At 44.8% G+C, this 18,088-nt stretch overlaps 1 protein-coding gene across 1 annotated transcript; it reads right to left on the bottom strand.

Annotated features, from left to right (window-relative positions):
* Positions 1-3,957: 3,957 nt before the first annotated feature.
* Positions 3,958-17,343, bottom strand: ELSPBP1 (epididymal sperm binding protein 1). Its single transcript, XM_047712390.1, has 5 exons — positions 17,274-17,343; positions 10,702-10,839; positions 7,281-7,427; positions 6,081-6,239; positions 3,958-4,115 (listed from the first exon to the last, which is right to left on the bottom strand). Exons 1-5 carry the CDS (start codon positions 17,341-17,343, stop codon positions 3,958-3,960), a joined length of 672 nt encoding a protein of 223 aa, XP_047568346.1.
* Positions 17,344-18,088: the final 745 nt, after the last annotated feature.

Raw genomic sequence — 18,088 nt, 5'->3', positions numbered from 1 at the left:
GAAGGTTCCAGAAGCCCCATACTCCCCGCCCTGGCCAACGTGGATCAAACATTTGCTGAGGACTGAATCCCCCTGGGCCCTTCCAGGAGAGAGGGTGGGAGGGTGCGTGGTGATGGGCCCTGCAGAGAGAGCATGAGCTGAGGTTAGCCTGGAAGTGATCGCTTTGCCTGGATAGCACATACCTCTCTAGAGTGAGATTAAGAAGGAAGAGTCTACATACGGAAATGAGATTGGGACTAGGGTCAGTGCCACCCCCCCAATTCCAAAGGTTAAGGACACCTTTTGACTTTTCATAATCCCCAATGCCTATGTCTCTTCCCCAGCATCCTCTTGGGTCCAACTCCTGAAAAAGTTCAGCCCGTAGTCCACACTTCCCCCCTTCTTGCTTCCGATCTCCTCAGTTTCTTTCTGCCAGTAAGAGGGGGCATGCCAATCTTGGGGCTACAAACGGGGTTCCTGATAAGACTGGCCTTAGAAATGGTTCATTAAAGAGGCTTTCAAAAGTGAGCTTAGCCCGTTTTGTTCATTTCTCGGAAGCTCAGTCTGCTTTTTCCCTCTGGCCTCTTACTTCCTTTTCCTTGTGTAAGATACTCAGGCCACTGAATTAAATCATAAATCTGGATTACCAAGGTTTAGGGCAAGCTGATCCCCAGGGGAGTTAATCCCCTGCAAAATATCATCAAGCAAAGGTGAGGCGGGGGACGGGGAGTTCTCAAATTCCAGCTCAGCCAGGTGGTGTGGAAACCATTCCTGAGAACCCCAGCCCCCCTGCATTGGGCCACCCTGGGCACTCTGGGAGATGGCCTCTGTTAGGAGGGATGTCATGCCAGCCCCCACACCCTGACACTGACCTGCGCCCTGAAACCGGAGGGTCTGTTCCTCCTCACCTCTACCTGCGGGCAGGATGCTCCAGGAATGCCAGGTCCCCAAAGTACAAGATTCGTGTCCCAACTTCCAGAAAAAATTTCGTTTTTGCCCTTCCTTCCTCCCTGTCTCCTTCCCTTCCCTCCCTCCCTTCCTCCCCTTCTGTACTGCATTTATTCAACAGTGATATATGAAGTTGTTGCTGTAGGTGCTCTTCCAAGCATGGGGCTCCCTTGATGAATGAAATACACCAATCCCCACCCCCCCTCCCAGAGAACTTACATTATAAAGGGAGGAGACAGACGTGGAACAAAATACATGATTAAATATAATCCTAGTTAGTATGGTAGAAGTTGGTAAGAGATATGGAGAAAAGTGGCGCAGGAAGGTGGTTTAAGGGGTCTGAGAACGAGGAGGAGTCCCCATTCCATGTAGGGACATCAGGGAGTCTACTGAGCACCAGGGGCATATCCAGGGGAAGAGCACTTCCAACACAGTGTAGGGTAAATGCAAAGGCCTGGAGGCAGGAATGTAGTTGGCTGTGTTGGGGGAATGGTGAGAAGCCATGGTGGCTGGACAGAGGTAGGGGGTGGATCAGGGCTAAACCATGATGATGGAATGTTCTAGATCTGCACTGTTATGGTAGCCACTCACCACATGTGGCTACTGAGTTTTAAACCTGGTGAGTGAGGCTGAGAAACTGAATTTTATTTTTATTCTGCTAAATCAACATTTTATCAACAATGATTTTATGAATGATGTCAGGAGGGCAAGGGGAAGGGGATTCCACATAAGCAAGGCACAGAGGCTGGAGTCGGGAATAGGGCAGGGGCTGGAGTGTACTGAGTGAGTAGGAAGTGTGTGAGGGAAGGCTGGAGACAAGGGCGAGGCACATGTGGGATCTGGGAGCAGGAGAGCCAGGCTTCCTGTGGCATGTTTGTATGTGATTGGCGTGTGGTGGTTCTTGAACCGTCATGGAATGAGATCTTCGGGCTTCTCCGATGTCTATGCAACGTCATTTTAGACAATCAGATTGGTACCTTGTGGCTGAAAGGTTAAATCTATCCCCGATGTCTGCAGGCAGTGTGGGATAGTGGCCGCAATTGCTCAGTGTTTTATGAAAGAGGAGGAGGGGGAAGAGTGTGGAGGGGGAGAGGGAGGAGAACAGTAACATGAGGACACATCTGGGCTCACAGGGAAACAGATTCTGTAATCAATTACTGATGTCTGCCACGGGCATAGGGAGGGAATAGTCAAGGTAGTATTGCAATGAATTTTCTTTTTTTTTTTAATTCTTTATTTAAATTCCTATACTGTTAACATATACTGTATTATTAGTTTCAGGGGTAGTATTTAGTGATCTGTCAGTTGCATGTAACACCCAGTGCTCTTTACATCAAGTGCAATGACTTCTCTACCTTCTTTTTACTTACAAATTTATTTATTAATGATTTAACAAGTATCTATAAAAGCTCCACCCAAATCTGCCATTTCCCAGAAAGAGAGAGCAGGCTGCAATTCCTTCCTTGGGCTCCTGGGCTGAGAATCTGACCTCCCCCTGTGAGACTCACCAATGCCGTCACCAACGCTTCCCTCACCACATTCCTGTCCCTCACCATCTCTCTCATTCCAAGAGGTACAAAGAGCAGCCCCGGGGTTAACTGTGGGCCCCCTTATTGGTGGTTATGCCACATTTCCCCTCTGTTTTTCACAAAGGACCAAGTGATCAAGCAAAATGGCGAACAAGGTATTTCTAAAAGCGATTAAACTTGAAAGACTCAATGAAAAAGACAAAGCAGGTTCTAAACTTGGTATGTCCGTCTTCCACTGAAGATATCTTTCCTCCCCTGGAAAATAAAATCATAAGCCAGCATTCAGGTAATAGGTATGCACTGACTCAAAAACGCAATGTGAATACCGAAGTACTGTATTGGTTTTCAAGACTGAGTCAGAAGATGAGGAGCTGAGACAAGAGTGGTTAGACACCCCTGCCCTTCACCTGGCTCACAGGGGCTGGAAAACACTGACCATGAGCACCTCAGCCTCACCTCTACTAATAGGTTTGGTGAAAGAGGGACCTGAAGAAGATAGTTGTGCTCTGGATGTCCACTAAAAATGTTCTTCTTTCTAGCCACAGCCTGGGGATGACTTGTGGGTGTTCTTGGTTTGGGTTTGGGTTTTGTTTTAGAGAGAGAGAGAGAGAGTGAGTGGGGGATGAGGGGAAGGGAGCACAGAGTCCAACTCAGGGCTCAGTTCATGACCCTGAGATCATGACCTGAGCCAAAAATCAAGAGATGCTTAACCGACTGAGCCAGCCAGGCACAACAACATGTGAGTGTTTTTAAATATCCACCTTGTTAGGATGGTACCCAGAGCCCCAAGGCCACTCCTTTGCCTCTCCTCTAGTCCAGGAAGATAATTTTCATGGCCAAGCCAAAATTCAGGAGTCATCCATAAGGCACACACATCCTAAGGGCATATAGTGCTAGAAACACGAGAGTTGTCCCCACATCTGAAGGAAGGGCTTCTGTGTTTAAATCCCAGAACCACAGAGTGATTAGGTCAGTAGAACCATGCAGGAGGTATGGAGAGTTTCCACAGGCCTTAGAATACTGAAGCCCGAGGAAAGAGCTGGAAGAGAGAGTGAGGGGAGTCCCGCGGAGAGAGGGAAAGACTTATGCGTGGAGGTGGGGGAGGGACCCACACGATGGGGAGCAGAAATGACCCCACCTTTTCCTCCACTGGCTACTTAGTGATGGGGTTAGCAGATCAACAACCTGGTGCCATCTCCTCTGGGGACTGGAGAAGTCCTGGTGGTTTCCTTTCAAGCTCATCTTTTCTTCTCATGCTCTAGAGAAATTCCATTTTCCTTGCACACCCAAGGCCTCCTGGTCCTAAAACTTGGCATGGTACCTTTCAGGGTCTGAAAGAGTTCATCCACCTCCTTCTAAGTCAGGAAGCTGTCCCAGTCTCTCTCTACCCCCACTTCACCTCACTTCTGGGACGTGGATCTCATCCTGTTGGGAACCACAGCGAATCATGCTGGAAGGACACAGCATTGCCCCGGGGTACATTACGCATCTCACCTTTGCATCAACAATATACCCAGGTGCGGTCCTGGTCATAGTTGTAAGACGTTGCACACCACGTAAGGTTCTGCTTTGTTCCTTTGTTGGTACAGTTAAAATAATTCTTGTTTTTATAGTTGAATGGGAAGTGGCATGGAAACCCAGGAACCAAGGAGGAAATTCCTAGGGAGAAGAAGGGATAGGACAGTAGTTATCCCTGTACCTTTTACACTATGGTGAAGTCTTAGGCTTCAGAGCCCACCCTAAGATCAAAATTGGGTCCACAATACCTTTGCATGTGTTGTTTTGGCACTGCTCAGAGGCTCCCATTAGTGGAGAGAAATGCTGACCCAATCCTAAATCTCACAGAGATTTTCTTCCCTGGGAAGCTATTTGAGTTTAGTTCCATGGGGTGTGGAATGGGGAACAAGGGCAGAGTGAAAGCACAAGGGGTCCTGGCAGGGGGAGAGACAAGGACAACATCATGTCACCAAGGGAACCAGGGAGCGGAGCGGAAAGCACGGAGAGGACGTAATACAGGGGCTCCTCTTTAATCCCAGATCCTCAGTGTGTGAATTCTCCACATGCTAAAATTTATTTGGAACCCAAATCAGTACTGGTGGGGCTTCTGTGGTCATGTGTGGACACATAATGCCCACATTCTTAGCTGAAACCTGGCAAGGCTGCACCGTGCTTTTTCTGTGCAACTCTCATGCTGTAGAGCTGTCCAGGGTCCTGACGTGCAGGCAGGTTGGGATGTGCCTTGTGAGGAAATGTTATACTATATTTACAGAGAAATGTTCTATTTTCCTTCCTTAAGGGCTTCTGCCCCAATCATCCACCAAATCTACATTTGTTCTCCTTTGTTAGCAAAATTATCCAAAACATGCAATGGCACCGAAAGATTGCCACATGACCTTTTCATGTCCTCCTAGAGCATTGTCTGAAGAGTCCCTAACAGTCACCTGATTCCCCAGCTCAGTGTCATCAAACTTTTTCTAGAAAGGACCAGATGGTAGGTATTTTCAGCTTCATGCCTCATACAGTCTCTTTCTTTTATATGGGTCCTGAGTAACAAATTTCACATACTTTTGCTGGTCACAAAATGCCATCCTTCTTTAGACTTTTTTCAATCATAAAAAAATGTAAAAATGATTCTTAGGTTGGGGAACAAAAAAAATGGTTCAGCTATGGCCCATAGGCAGGATGGGATTCACAGACCCCTACTCTAGGGAAACAGAACTTTGTCTCACTTACTACCTGCTGTTGTATTTGTTGGAGGCTCCAACTCTGGAACGTGTAGAAAACTGAGACATCATGAATGATTTTTGTTCCATAGAGATGCCAGTAACTTCTGTCTGGCAGACAAGATAACCATAAAGGTTTGATTGCCCATTAGATGTTAATGGATTTGGTAGCTAACTTAACAATCTTGCTTGCACTCAACATTCTTCTCTTCACTGACTTTATGTGTTTCTTATAATGTCCCCTGTATTAGCTTCACTATCCTTCTAGTTCCTTTATTAATAGCTTTTTTTCTTTAAGTAGGCTCCATGCCCCGTGTGGAGCCCAATGTGGGGCTTGATCTCATGACCCTAAGATCAAGACCTGAGATGAGATCAAGGGTTGGATGCTTAACCAAATGAGCCACACAGGCACCCCAGATTTTTCTTTAAACCTTAGGGGCACCTGGGTGGCTCAATGGGTTAAACCTCTGCCTTCAGCTCAGGTCATGATCCCAGGGTCCTGGGATCGAGCCCCGCATCGGGCTCTCTGCTCAGCAGGGAGCTTGCTCCCCTCTCTCTCTCTACCTGCCTCTCTACCTGCTTGTGATCTCTGTCTGTCAAATAAATAAATAAAATATATATTTTTTAAAAAAAACCTTTAGCATGTGCTTACTTTATGTTTGTATAAGCAAGTGTTAGGTGTTTTGCATTTTGAAAATCTTATACTGGCTCCCTTCTCTTGGATCTTAAGCAGCCTGTACTTTGCCTGTCACACAGTTGCATTGTTTATGCTCTTCACCCATCAGATCCATGAGGAAGAGACCCTGAATTACTCATCGCCAATATGCCCACCTCCCTACATATGATGAGTAGATGGATGAAGAAACCCACCCGTGCCCACCCAGTCCCCTTCCCCAGTTACTTGTGTCGGCGCAGAGGCTCCACTTCCCATCCGCATCCATGTTCTCTGTGGTTGGGCACCAGAGTTTGTTGCTTTCATTTTCAACACACTCAAAGATCGTGCTATTTCTGTAGATGGAGGGGAAGATGCAGGGCTTGCTGAAAGAATTTCCCCCATACTCTGAAAATAATCATGGAAAGGTCCCAGGGACGAGAAGAGACAACAAAAAGAGCTTCCATTTATCATACATGGACTAGGCACCACGTTTTATCTCATGAAAGGCAACATAACATTGAACACGCCCAAACGAGTTCCTGGTGATGTTATCAGGTCCACTTTGCATACAAGGGAGAACCCAAACTGTCAACCACTACACGGTTTACTGTCTATCTGAACAAAGGCTTTTGTGTTCTACAGGCTTCATCAACAGAGTTTTTGTGAGATTTAAGCATAAGGGTGGTAGGGGCAAGGACACAAGTGATGGATGGCTAAGCCAAAGATAAAATTAAGGTGTTCTATGGGATTAGGATTTTTTGAGAGCCAAGGGAAGAACATAGTGAAGATTTTATACAGGAATAAGTGTGCTCCATGGATAGGTGCCTCACGTGAATCTTCATCTCAATGGAGGCAACACTACTTCGTGAGAAACATGGACATCGCCGCCATATGGACTTGAATTCAAATCCTAACTCTGACATCACCTAGGAGTGTGACCTTGGGCAGGACTTAATTTTACTGCAACCATTTATTGAATAGAGAAGAAAATAGCATCTTATAGAGCTTCCATGGAAAGATTCAATGGGAGGTTATATGTAGAGGTCCTGGATCAGAGTCTAATACAGAGAGGGCTCTAGAATGAATGGAGGTCATTAAGAAGTGAAGAGATTATTAAGATGAAATGTTAAGGAAAGGTCCAGCACTTGGTGAATCTGTTTATTGGCAATTCTGGTGACAGAGACACTTGAAAACCAATGTGATCCCATGGTTTTTATTCTCAGGACAACTGGATTTTCCACGCTGACATTGGGGTCTTGGGGGAATGTGGCCTCAGGACATTCCTATCTCCTGTGGTTGTCCTAATGTACTCTCCAAGAAGGTATTTGGTTCCTAGAAGATTGCTCCCATTCTTCTGCTCTCCCCTGTGCCACCATCCCCTCAGGAGGATCATTGTTATCTCCCCTCCTCCCCACCAAACACCCCATCCCTGCGCCAGTGCCTCACCATTGATTTCACAGTACTTCCACTGCTGTTTCTCATCAAAGCTGGAGGTGACGGAGCACCACAGCCTTCCAAAGAAGCTGCCCTCCATTATGCAGGTATTATGGGACCTTCCTCGATAGATGAAGGGGAAGATGCATCGTGGGTAATCTGTACAGAAAGGAGCCCATGAGTGGTTTCACTTTCTCGGCCATTCACGGAACAGTCATCTAATCATCCTTCCATCCATCCAACTATCCAACCATCAATTAGCCACCAAAGTACCAGACAAGCATCAAGTCTGGAAAAGATTTTATTCATTCATTTCATCAAGCATTTCATAAAGAAAGCCTTTTCCTGTACTTTCATCCTCAAAACTTCCCCAATGAAGTTCCCAATCTCAACCATGGTGTCCCCACCTGCTGTACAAACAACATACTTCACTGTGTCTTAAAAATGAATCTCTTAGAAAACGACCTATAGGAATCAAGTCAAGACAAAGAATTTTGATGGTTTATGACCAACAAATAAAGCCAAGACCTTGACATACAAGAATGGTGCCATTACCAAAAAGAAAAATTGTCAAATGTCAGAGAAGTCAGATACAGTAAAATTATCATCTAGGTGCTGGTGTCTTATGGCAACTTCCATAGACAGATTGAATTTCCCACCACAAATGTAGGGCTACAAATATAGTTTTGGACATTATGTTTATAGTGGGTGGATTTACTCACACTAAGTGAGGGAATCAGGGTCATTTGGAAATGATGGAGGGGTTTTCATAGACGAAGGGATGAAGGAAGTCTTCTTTGAGCAGGTGGCATTTGAGAAGAGGTTCTTACAATGTGGAGAAGCCAGCCATGCAAAAACTGGGGAGAATTGAGGTCCAGACAGAAGGAATAAAAGTGTGAGAGTTCAAAGACAGGAAGGAGTTCAAAATATTCAGGAAGCATGTCAGTCAGTGTAGCTGGAGCTCAGCAGGCAAGGAAGGGAATGGAAGATGGGGACAGGAAGGGCAAGGTCAAGTAGAGCTTTCCAGACCAAGGTGAGGGGTCTCCTCGTCTTGCCCTCCTTCTTCTTCTCTTCCTCCAACTCTCCCCACTCCTCCTCTTCCTCTTTCTTCCCGTTGAGTTGTAGGAGTTCTTTTGGGTATTTCAGATATTAACCCCTTATCAGATACATGTTTTGCAAATACTTTCTCCCATTCTAAGGTTGCCTTTTCATTTTATTGATGGTTTCTTTTTCTATACAGAAGCTTTGGGGTTTGATGTGGCCCCATTTGTTTATTTTTGCTTTTGTTGCCTTTGATTTTGGTGTCAAACCCAAAAAATCTTTGCCAAGACTGATGTCTCACAGCTTACTCCCATGTTTTCTTGTAGGAGGTCTGTGGTTTTACATCTTGTGTTCAAGTCTTCAATCATTTTGAGTTGACCTTTCTGTATGGTATAAGATAGGGGTCCAGTTTCATTCTTTTGCATGTGGCTATGCCGTTTCCTCAACACCACTGTTGAAGAGATTGTCCTTTCCCCATTACATATTCCTGGCTCCTTTGTCATAAATTAATTGATCATATATGCATTAGTTTATTTCTGGACTCTCAATTCTGTTCCATTGATCCTTGTGTCTATTTCTATGCTAATACCATACTGTTTTTATTACTATAGTTTTGCAATATAGCCTGAAATCAGGGCATGTGATACCTCCTGCTTTGTTTTTCTTTCTCAATATTGCATTGGCTATCTGGGGGTCAAGATATTCCTCTAAGTGTGCCGGTAAGCCACAGAGGGCATGAGCAGGGAAGTGCCTTGCCTGACTTCACATCCCAAAAAGGTTTCTTTGACTGATATGTGGAGAATCTATTGGAGGGAGGTGAGGGGGATTTGGGAAGACCGGTTAGCAAATATTGGCGGGCAGAGTTGATGGTGATTCAAGAAGGATGGAAACAGAGGAAGCAGGTTCTCCCCAGAAGCTGAAGCTAGTATCTATTTTGAAGACAAAATTAAGTCTAGTTGGTGGGTTACCTGTGGGGTGGGAAGGAAAGAATTAGGGATGACTCTGTTCTTCTGATTTACACAGTAGTGGCACATTGTCCTTATTGAGGAAGCGTGCAAATGAGCAGAAAAGCATCTGCACAGTAGTATATGGTTAAGTGATATGAATATCGTAAGCTAACGTCACTAGGGATTGCCATGGATATCTGTTTCTGATCTCCATATTCTGCTCACGAGAAGCATCCTGCGAGGCAGTACTTAGAAATGACCATGAAAAACCGCTTCCCCACCACTATTCACAGGGAGTGAGATACCTGCCGGTATGGCTTCAAAGAGCAGTACTTGGTTCAGGAGCCAGATCTGAGGGAGGAGATGCAAAAGGTACACCTTCATCTAATAGGAGCCCTTGGTGACATGGCTGAGAGGGGTTTAATCAAATGCAGGTTGTTGACTCTCTGGGCCTTGACTGTGTCTAGTGTATGCAGTTCTGGCAGAGTTTTGTCCCCTTTTGTACATCTTATGCATGTTTGGGGACATGTTCCAGAATTAAAAGAAAAAAAAACCTCTAATTTTCAGGATCAGTTTCAGCCAGTTGATCCTAATTTACGTTGTTTGAGCAATATTTTCAGCCAGGGATAGTACTGCTTCCAGGTCTGGTTTGTTTTTTTGCATGTAGTGGGGCTTCTTTGTAGTCATTTTTAGCTCTTGCAATCAAAGAGATTCTGCTTGGAGGTACAAGAGTCTGGCCACTTTTTAATATCTTGTAAGTTAGGTAGGATTATGGGTACTTAATTACTTTATTACCATTTTGCTTCTTTTTATTTTTCTTCCACTGCAGTTATGGAATTATGTTGATTTATTTTGAAGTTAGGAATTTAGAATAGGTAATGTTCCTTATAAATTTTATTTCAGGATAGTAAAAGAGGTGTTACGTTTATTATCAAAGGGAGAATTCAATCTAAGAGAGTCAAGAACAGTGGTATAGGGAAAAGTAGGTTCTAAATATTCAAAACCTGGTTACTAGTAGGAACAATTAAAATGTCCAACAATAGGATATTGGTTAAAACAAAATGCCCTTTGTCCCGTGCACAAAAGATAGAAATCACACAATTGCAAAAATGTCTTGGGCTTTAAGAAAAAAGTAAACAGAGTCTCTTATATCCCTTCTCAAATCCCTTATACTTTGTTTCTGTTTTTCCTTATTAATTTAGAAAATCAAGAAAGAGACAAAGAATACGGTGGTTCAGAGAGCTCCATTTTCAACACTATCATTGTTAACATCATTACCCCATTATTAGCATCCAGTGCTTGGCCTCCCGCAGCATTTCTAGGCACATACATACGTATCATAACTTGTGTTAAAAAATATGACCATATTATACAAATCCACACATTCTCTTTTGTGACCCATCATTTGAGGAGGCCTCCTGAGGGAGCAGCATGGCGCCACTCACCGTCCACCATGCAATACTTCCACTGCCCATCGTAAATGGCTCTGGTTGCACACCAGGGGGAGAGGCTATTGGTTTTGATGCAAGAAAAGTAGGAAGACCCCTTGTAGATGAAGGGAAAGACACATGAATCTTTCTGATCTGGAAGACAGAGAGACAAAACAGAGGGGCTTCATCACTGTCAAAGAGCCAAGGATGAGTTTTAGTTTGGTTCCCATGGGGGTTCTGAAGGCGACATGTGGAGTCCTAGCATCGAGCTTTCTTGTGACATATAAGGGCATGTCCAGCTTATGTTGAGACCAAGAATACAGGGAAGGAGTCTCATAAACCATGAAAACAACCAGGATAAAGTTTTCCTCAGACCAGCAGAGCACCATCAACGTCACAGCAAACACATTTGGTAAAGGTCATGATATCACAGTAGGTAATGGAGGGACACACATTAACTAATTCTGAAAAGCAATTTCATTTTGCAGTGCTGTTTTCAATCCTTCTGATGACAAAAGAGAAAACTTCATTTTAATGCTGCTATTTCTCTACCATGTCTTTAATTCTGAATAATCTCCCTCTTAACAACAACAAAAAGAGGGCACGACTCGGACTCAAAGCCATATTGGGACAATAGCGTCTAGTAGAATCTAATAATAGGATTTTGTTTTCATAGTATTTATTTTTATTTGCAATTTCTATTTATGGCAAGTAGAAGCATTTTTATAGATTATAGACCTGATGTTAACTATCTTTTAAAATAAGGGTGTTGGGGCACCTGGGTGGCTCAGTGGGTTAAGCCTCTGCCTTCGGCTCAGGTCATGATCCCAGGGTCCTGAGATCAAGCCCTACAATCAGGCTCTCTGCTCAGCAGGGAGCCTGCTTCCCCCCTCCTCTGCCTGCCTCTCTGCCTACTTGTGATCCCTCTCTCTCTGTCAAATAAATTTTTTTAAAAATCTTTTAAAAAAATAAAATAAGGGTGTTAAAGTGAAGAAGAGATCATATCTAAAGAAGAAGGTAGAGCCAGTGATGCTGGGGTGCAGATATGGCAAATGTTGAGGAGGTGGTACTTGGGTGAGGAAAGTTAGAGAAATGCAACCCTTGGCCTTTGTATTCCTTGGTGTGAGGACAGGGACTTTGTCTTCGATGCAGTGTATCCTCTGAAACTAGAACAGTCACTTGCTCATAGAAGATGCTTAAGAAAGAACTGACAAATGAAGACATAAGTTCAGAAAATGCCACATGAAAAAAAAAAAGCTAGACAGATTTCTTTAATGCAGGACTCATCAGAAGGGCCAGTATGCAAATGAGAACTGAATTAGCAAGAGGCGTATGGAGTATCTTAAACTGTCCTTTTCCCCAACTCCTTGATAGCTTTGGAGAATAATGTTCCCTGAAACACATCTTAAGAAATTCTATTCTAGGGGTGCCTGGTTAAGCGTCTGCCTTCGGCTCAGGTCATGCTCCCGGCATCCTGGGATCGAGCCCCACATCGGGCTCCCTGCTCGGTGGGAAGCCTGCTTCTCCCTCTCCCACTCCCCCTGCATGTGTTCCCTCTCTCACTCTCTCTCTGTCAAATAAATAATATCTTGAAAGAGAGAAAGAAAGAAAGAAAGAAAGAGAAAACGAAAGTAAGAAAGTAGGTAAAAGAAAGAAATTCTAGTTCAAATTCTTCACATCATAGAGAAGGAAGTAAAGACCCACATAAGATAAAGAATCATTTCAATTTAATGCCTTTTTTTTTTGAAGCAGAACTAGAACGAGAACTAGAATTTTTTACCTAATGGTCCAAAATCATAGCTTTTCTCTTTGTCTTCATCCTGTCACTCCCTCCTCCCCTCCCTCAAGGATATAATGAAGGCTTACCATGATAAAGACATTCTGATAGGTTATGTAGTGTGTGTGCATGTGTGTGTGTGTGTGTGTGTGTTTGTGCTCCTGTTCCAAACACGGTGAGACAAAACTTCTGTGGACTCACTAAATGGGTTCCTAGCTTGAACCTATTTTTTGACTCTCTTATAGTTAGGTGGGGTCACGTGACTCAGTTACAACTCATATGTTGGTGGTTGGAAATGTGGGTGGAAATGATGTTCACTACTTCTTTGCTCCCAAGCAAACCTCCATGCTCCTTTCTTCTTCTGTCAGCTGGATATACAGCCATGGTTATCAGTGGAGAAAAAGACATTAGACAATGTTTGGAGGCATTTTGGTTGTTACAGCTGGGAGAAGGGGGTACTGGTAGGTGTGCTCCTGGTATCTACTGGGTAGAGGCCAGGGTTGTTGCTAAACTTTTTACCATTCACAGGTTCCACAACAAAGCCAACTGGCGCCAAATGCCAACAGTGGCCAGGTTGAGAAACTCAGATAAAGAGGACGACCCTGCAGAGAACCTTGAGGCTGTAGGGGCTGGAGGAGCCATGATACAGAAGGATCCTGTGTCTCTGAATCTCAATGAAAGAGGCTTCCACCACACATCCACATCGAAGTGCTAGCTGAGTTTGATGTGAACTCTATTGAGCTCAGCCACTGACGTTTGGGGATAGTTATTCTGTTACCAATATAGATGAACAAGACATCCTCTCTACCTTCAACCTAGTAGCCCCATCTCTTCTGGATCAGATTCTTAGCCTGTATGATCTGACCTAAGCCATCATAAGGGTGGATGAGGGATGTCCTGGGAGGCGGTGGAAAGGCAGACCTCCATCTTTGAGCTTCGCCGGTGGGTTGACGCAAGTAGAGGCCCTGAACTCACATTGCGTTTTCTACCTCTGGGTCTCAGAACTTTTGGGTCTTGGTTTTATAAAGTTGAAACCAGTTAATATTTGGAAAGTGCTTAGAAGAGCACATGACTGCTACCCAGCGAATGTTAGCGATCATCACCATCACTGTCATCATCGTCATCCATGGTTCTCAGTCAGGGACACCACCAGAGCATAGGATGCTGGTGGTGAAGGGAGGGCAGGAAGATGCCCCCTTGACCCAGGATTAAGATTATCCTTGGGAGTTGTTAGTAAGAATCAACACATAATAGATACTATTAGCCATCTGCAAAGTAACCCAGCAGATGGTCTGATCTTCTTAACTAGGTTGAAATCCTCTCTAATCTGGGCCCTGCTGACCTCTCTGTTCTCACTGTCTGATTAACATTTCCTCGACCTTCCTCCACGCTCTTTCCTGTCTTTGGCATTTGGCTCATGCCCTTCACCCTGCTCTTTTCTTTCTTTCTAGCCTTATTCCCATTACTCAACCACACGACTTGGTTCAGTCTAGATTAATACTCTTCCACACTCTTCCAATACTCTGAGCAATCTCTATCAATGTACTTACCAAATATTCAAAGAATACAGTTTTCTGTTTCCATGTCTATCACTCCCGTTCGCTGCGGGGTCTCTGAGTACAGGGCATAAGTTCATTTATTGCCATACTTCTAACCCATTGCCCGGTGCCCAGCATTTGGGAATCACTCAGTAAACGTGTACTGAATAAGTTAACCAAAAATATGTGCCAAGTCTCGCCACAGGAATGTGGGGGTGGTCTCAGGAAGGTATGACCAGAATGAAACAAGAACTGGGAAAGCTGGCATGGTTCCCTGTCTGAATGAACTCTGGGTTCTTAGCCTTTTGGGACTCCTCAGTTCTTGTGAGAAGCCAGACCTTCTCTCGGGAAAACGCTCATACCTCCCTGTGGCAGAGACTGCTGTGGATTCAAAACTGGCTTCATCTTCCTCCCAAACGTACTGTTAAAAGCCACATTTCCCAGACTCCCTTGCAGCTAAGCATTCTGTGAGTTTAGACCAGTGGAAATGGGAGAAAGTAACAGATATCACTTCCTGGCCAAAAAAAAACTCTCTTCCAATATTATCACACTCTTGGTTCTTGTCTATCAGCTCCAAACAAAGAATCCACATAGCACCCCAAAGCCCTCGGTGATGGTGGAGCCCCATGGTGGAAGGTGCATGGACCCCTGCTGACCAGAAGCACTCTCACTGGGCTTTATAGGAACGAGAAATAAAATGTTTCATGTTAAACTGCTGATGGTTTGGAGTTTATCTGTTTCAAGATCTATTCTCACTACCCTGATAAATACACACTTTTTTTTTAATACCAATCCGGGATTTCATGGACTCTAATGCTTGCCCAGTGATATTAGGAATCTCTGGAGTATAGAATGTGATCATTGAAAAAGGACTTCATGGGGCACCTGGGTGGCTCAGCCATTGGGCGGCTGCCTTAGGCTCAGGTCATGATCCCAGGGTCCTGGGATCGAGCCCTGCATGGGGCTCCCTGTTCAGTGGGAAGCCTGCTTCTCCCTCTCCCACTCCCCCTGATTGTGTTCCCTCTCTCACTGTGTCTCTCTGTGTCAAATAAGTAAATAAAATCTTTTAAAAATATTATAAAAAAAAGAAAAAGGGCTTCATGGAATCCAAGGGCATGAAAATAGGAGTGTTTCTTGAGGGAGGCCTGGGTGGCTCAGTTGGTTAAACCTCTGCCTTCAGCTCAGGTCATGATCCCAGGATCCTGGAATTGAGTCCCTCATCGGGCTCCCTGTTGAGTGGGGATCCTTCTTCTCCCCCTGCTCCTCCCTCTGCTTATGCTCTCTCTTTCTCTCTCTCTGACAAATAAATAAACAAAATCTTAAAAAGAAAAAAAAGGAGTGTTTCTTGAGCCTATCCAAGGGAGAAGGCTTGTCAGGTAGAAAAGGATATTAATTATAGAGAATTGTTTCACCATAGCTTGAGTGAACTATATATAATCAGGGTCTCTCTTTGTTCTGCTTCTGTGTTTACCATATGATCTTTGGGGAGCTGATTTAGATTCCTAGATATATTAAGAACATAGACTCACACCCACTAGAATGGCTACTTTTGGGGGGGCAGAAAACAAGTGTTGGCAAGGATGTGGAAAAATTGGAACCTTATGCCCTGTTGATGGGAATATAAAATGATGCAGCTGCTTTGGAAAATAGTGTGGCAGTTTCTCAAAAACCTAAACACAGAATTACCATATGACCCAGCAATTCCCTTTCTGGCTATATCCCCCAAAGAATTGAAAGTGTGTTCTCTTGGGGTGCCTGGGTGGCTTAGTCATTAAGCGTCTGCCTTTGGCTTAAGTCATGATCCCAGGGTCCTGGGATCGAGCCCCGTGTCAGGCTCCCTGCTCAGCATAGAGCCTGCTTCTCCCTCTTCCTCTGCCTGCCACTCTCCCTGCTTGTGCCCTCTCTCTGTAAAATAAGTAAATAATTTTTTTAAAAAGTGGGTACTCAAAGAAGTTCTTGTAACACCCAATGTTTATAGCAGCATTATTCACAATAGCCAGAAGGTATAAACAATCCAAGTCCATCAATGGATGAGTAGATAGACAAAATGTATGTATATGTGTGTATCACACACACAGTGAAATATCATTCAGCCCTAAAAGGAACGGGAATTCTGACAGCTGCTACAACATGGATGAATCTTGAGGGCATTATGCTCAGTGACACAAGCCAGTCACAATAAGACAAGTACGATTTGATTCCACTTTTTTTTTTTTTTTTTTATTTGACAGAGAGATCACAAGCAGGCAGAGAGGCAGGCAGAGAGAGAGGAGGAAGCAGGCTCCCCGAGAGAGCAGAGAGCCCGATGCGGGGCTCTATCCCAGGACTCCGAGATCATGACCTGAGCCAAAGGCAGCGGCTTAACCCACTGAGCCACCCAGGCGCCCCTGATTCCACTTTCATCAAGTATCTAGAGTGGTCAAATTCACAGAGACAGAAAATAGAACGGTGGTTGGCAGAGCTGGAGGGAGGGGAAGTGCGAGTCGTTTAATGGGTACAGAGTTTTAGTTTTGCAAGCTGAAAAGAGTTCTGGCTCTTGGTTGTACAACAAAGGCAATGCTGTTTACTGAACTGTGTGCTTCAAAATGGTTAAAACAATAGATTTCAGGTTCTGGGCATTTTACCACAATCTAAAGAAAAAGAGTGGAGGGTCTGAGTTGGAGTCTGAGGACTCAATCTATTGGAATTATAGACACCCCCCCTTTTATTTAGAGAGAGAGGGAGACTGAGCATGTGAGCGGTGGGGGAGTGGCAAAGGGAGAGGGAGAGAATCCTAAGCAGGCTCCATGCTCAAATCAGAGCCTGAGGACTCAATCTATTGGAATTATAGACACCCCCCCCTTTTATTTAGAGAGAGAGGGAGACTGAGCATGTGAGCGGTGGGGGAGTGGCAAAGGGAGAGGGAGAGAATCCTAAGCAGGCTCCATGCTCAACTCAGAGCCTGACGCGGGGCTCAATCTCACGGACCTGAGCTAAAATGCAGAGTTGGACGCATAACAAACTGAGCCACCCAGGCACCCCTAGAGCCCCCCTTTTAATTAACACATCTGCACTTCCCTACCATGTACTGACCATCATGAAAGTGCTCGTGTCCATTATAGCTCCTACCCACTTATCTTGCTTTCCACACTTTCAGTTATCCATGGTCAAGGCAGTCCAGAAGCAGATGATTCTCTATCTCCTCTCTACCTGACTCCAGCAATCTTTGCTTTGGCCCCATTCATTCTTTCTGGTTTCCAAATCCAGAATCCATCATTTTCCAGTATACTCACTTCCACTTATCTCATAGGAGTAGAGGACGAAGGTCGTCCATCCCAACAGGTAACTGGACCATGGGTTCATCTCAACTAGCCTCTTCTTTCTGGACTCAAGAGAGAAAAAAAATTTTTTTTAAGATTTTATTTATTTATTTGAGAAAGAGAGAGTGTGTGTGCCCAAGTGGCGGGGGCAGGGGCAAAGGGAGAGGGAGAAGCAGACTCCCCTCTGAGCAGGGAGCCTGACACGGAGCCAGGTCCCAGGAACCCAAGATCAAGACCCGAGCCGAAGGCAGATGCTCAACCAACTGAGCCACCCAGCGCCCCAGGAAGACAAAAATTTTGCTCCTATGGGTTCCTTCTTCCACTAATTCTCAGGTTTGGTGTCACGCATGCCATTTTACTTCCCACCCCTAGAGGGCAATGAAGAATAATTTACTCTTACAGGAAAGAAAAAATACATCCACAGTCGTTCCCGAGGGGTCCTTGTGCTGGGAAGGAGAAACATAGTATTCGCTGAGCACCAGGCTAGGGACTCAACACACACTGTGAAATGAAATGATAGCTAGTTTAATCCCATTTTACAGATAAGGAAGCTGAGGCTCAGAGAAGCCAAGTGACCTGCCTCAGTTGGTTACACAGCAAGGAAATGGCAGGATTCTAATCCATATAAGTGGCTTCAAAGGCTCTACTCATCATGGGGGTCTTAACAGTAGCCGTAAACCCTCCTCATGCTCACACCCACCTCCAGCTGGATATTAAAGTACCTTAATGATCACCATTTACCATCCTCCCCAGCCTTAACTTCCGCTACCCCCATTTGCCTCTGTGCC

Source organism: Lutra lutra, chromosome 17, assembly GCF_902655055.1.
Source record: "Lutra lutra chromosome 17, mLutLut1.2, whole genome shotgun sequence".
In the NCBI taxonomy this organism is placed as follows: Eukaryota; Metazoa; Chordata; class Mammalia; order Carnivora; family Mustelidae; genus Lutra; species Lutra lutra.
This window is presented reverse-complemented; position numbering and strand designations above follow the sequence as displayed.

Coding starts and splice junctions, on each gene's coding strand:
- ELSPBP1 (XM_047712390.1), bottom strand. CDS start 17,343: ATGAACCCATGGTCCAGTTACCTGTTGGGATGGACGACCTTCGTCCTC. Junction 7,428..10,701: donor GAAGTATTGCATGGTGGACG/GTGAGTGGCGCC, acceptor CTTTCTGTACAG/ATTACCCACGATGCATCTTC. Junction 6,240..7,280: donor GAAGTACTGTGAAATCAATG/GTGAGGCACTGG, acceptor GATTATTTTCAG/AGTATGGGGGAAATTCTTTC.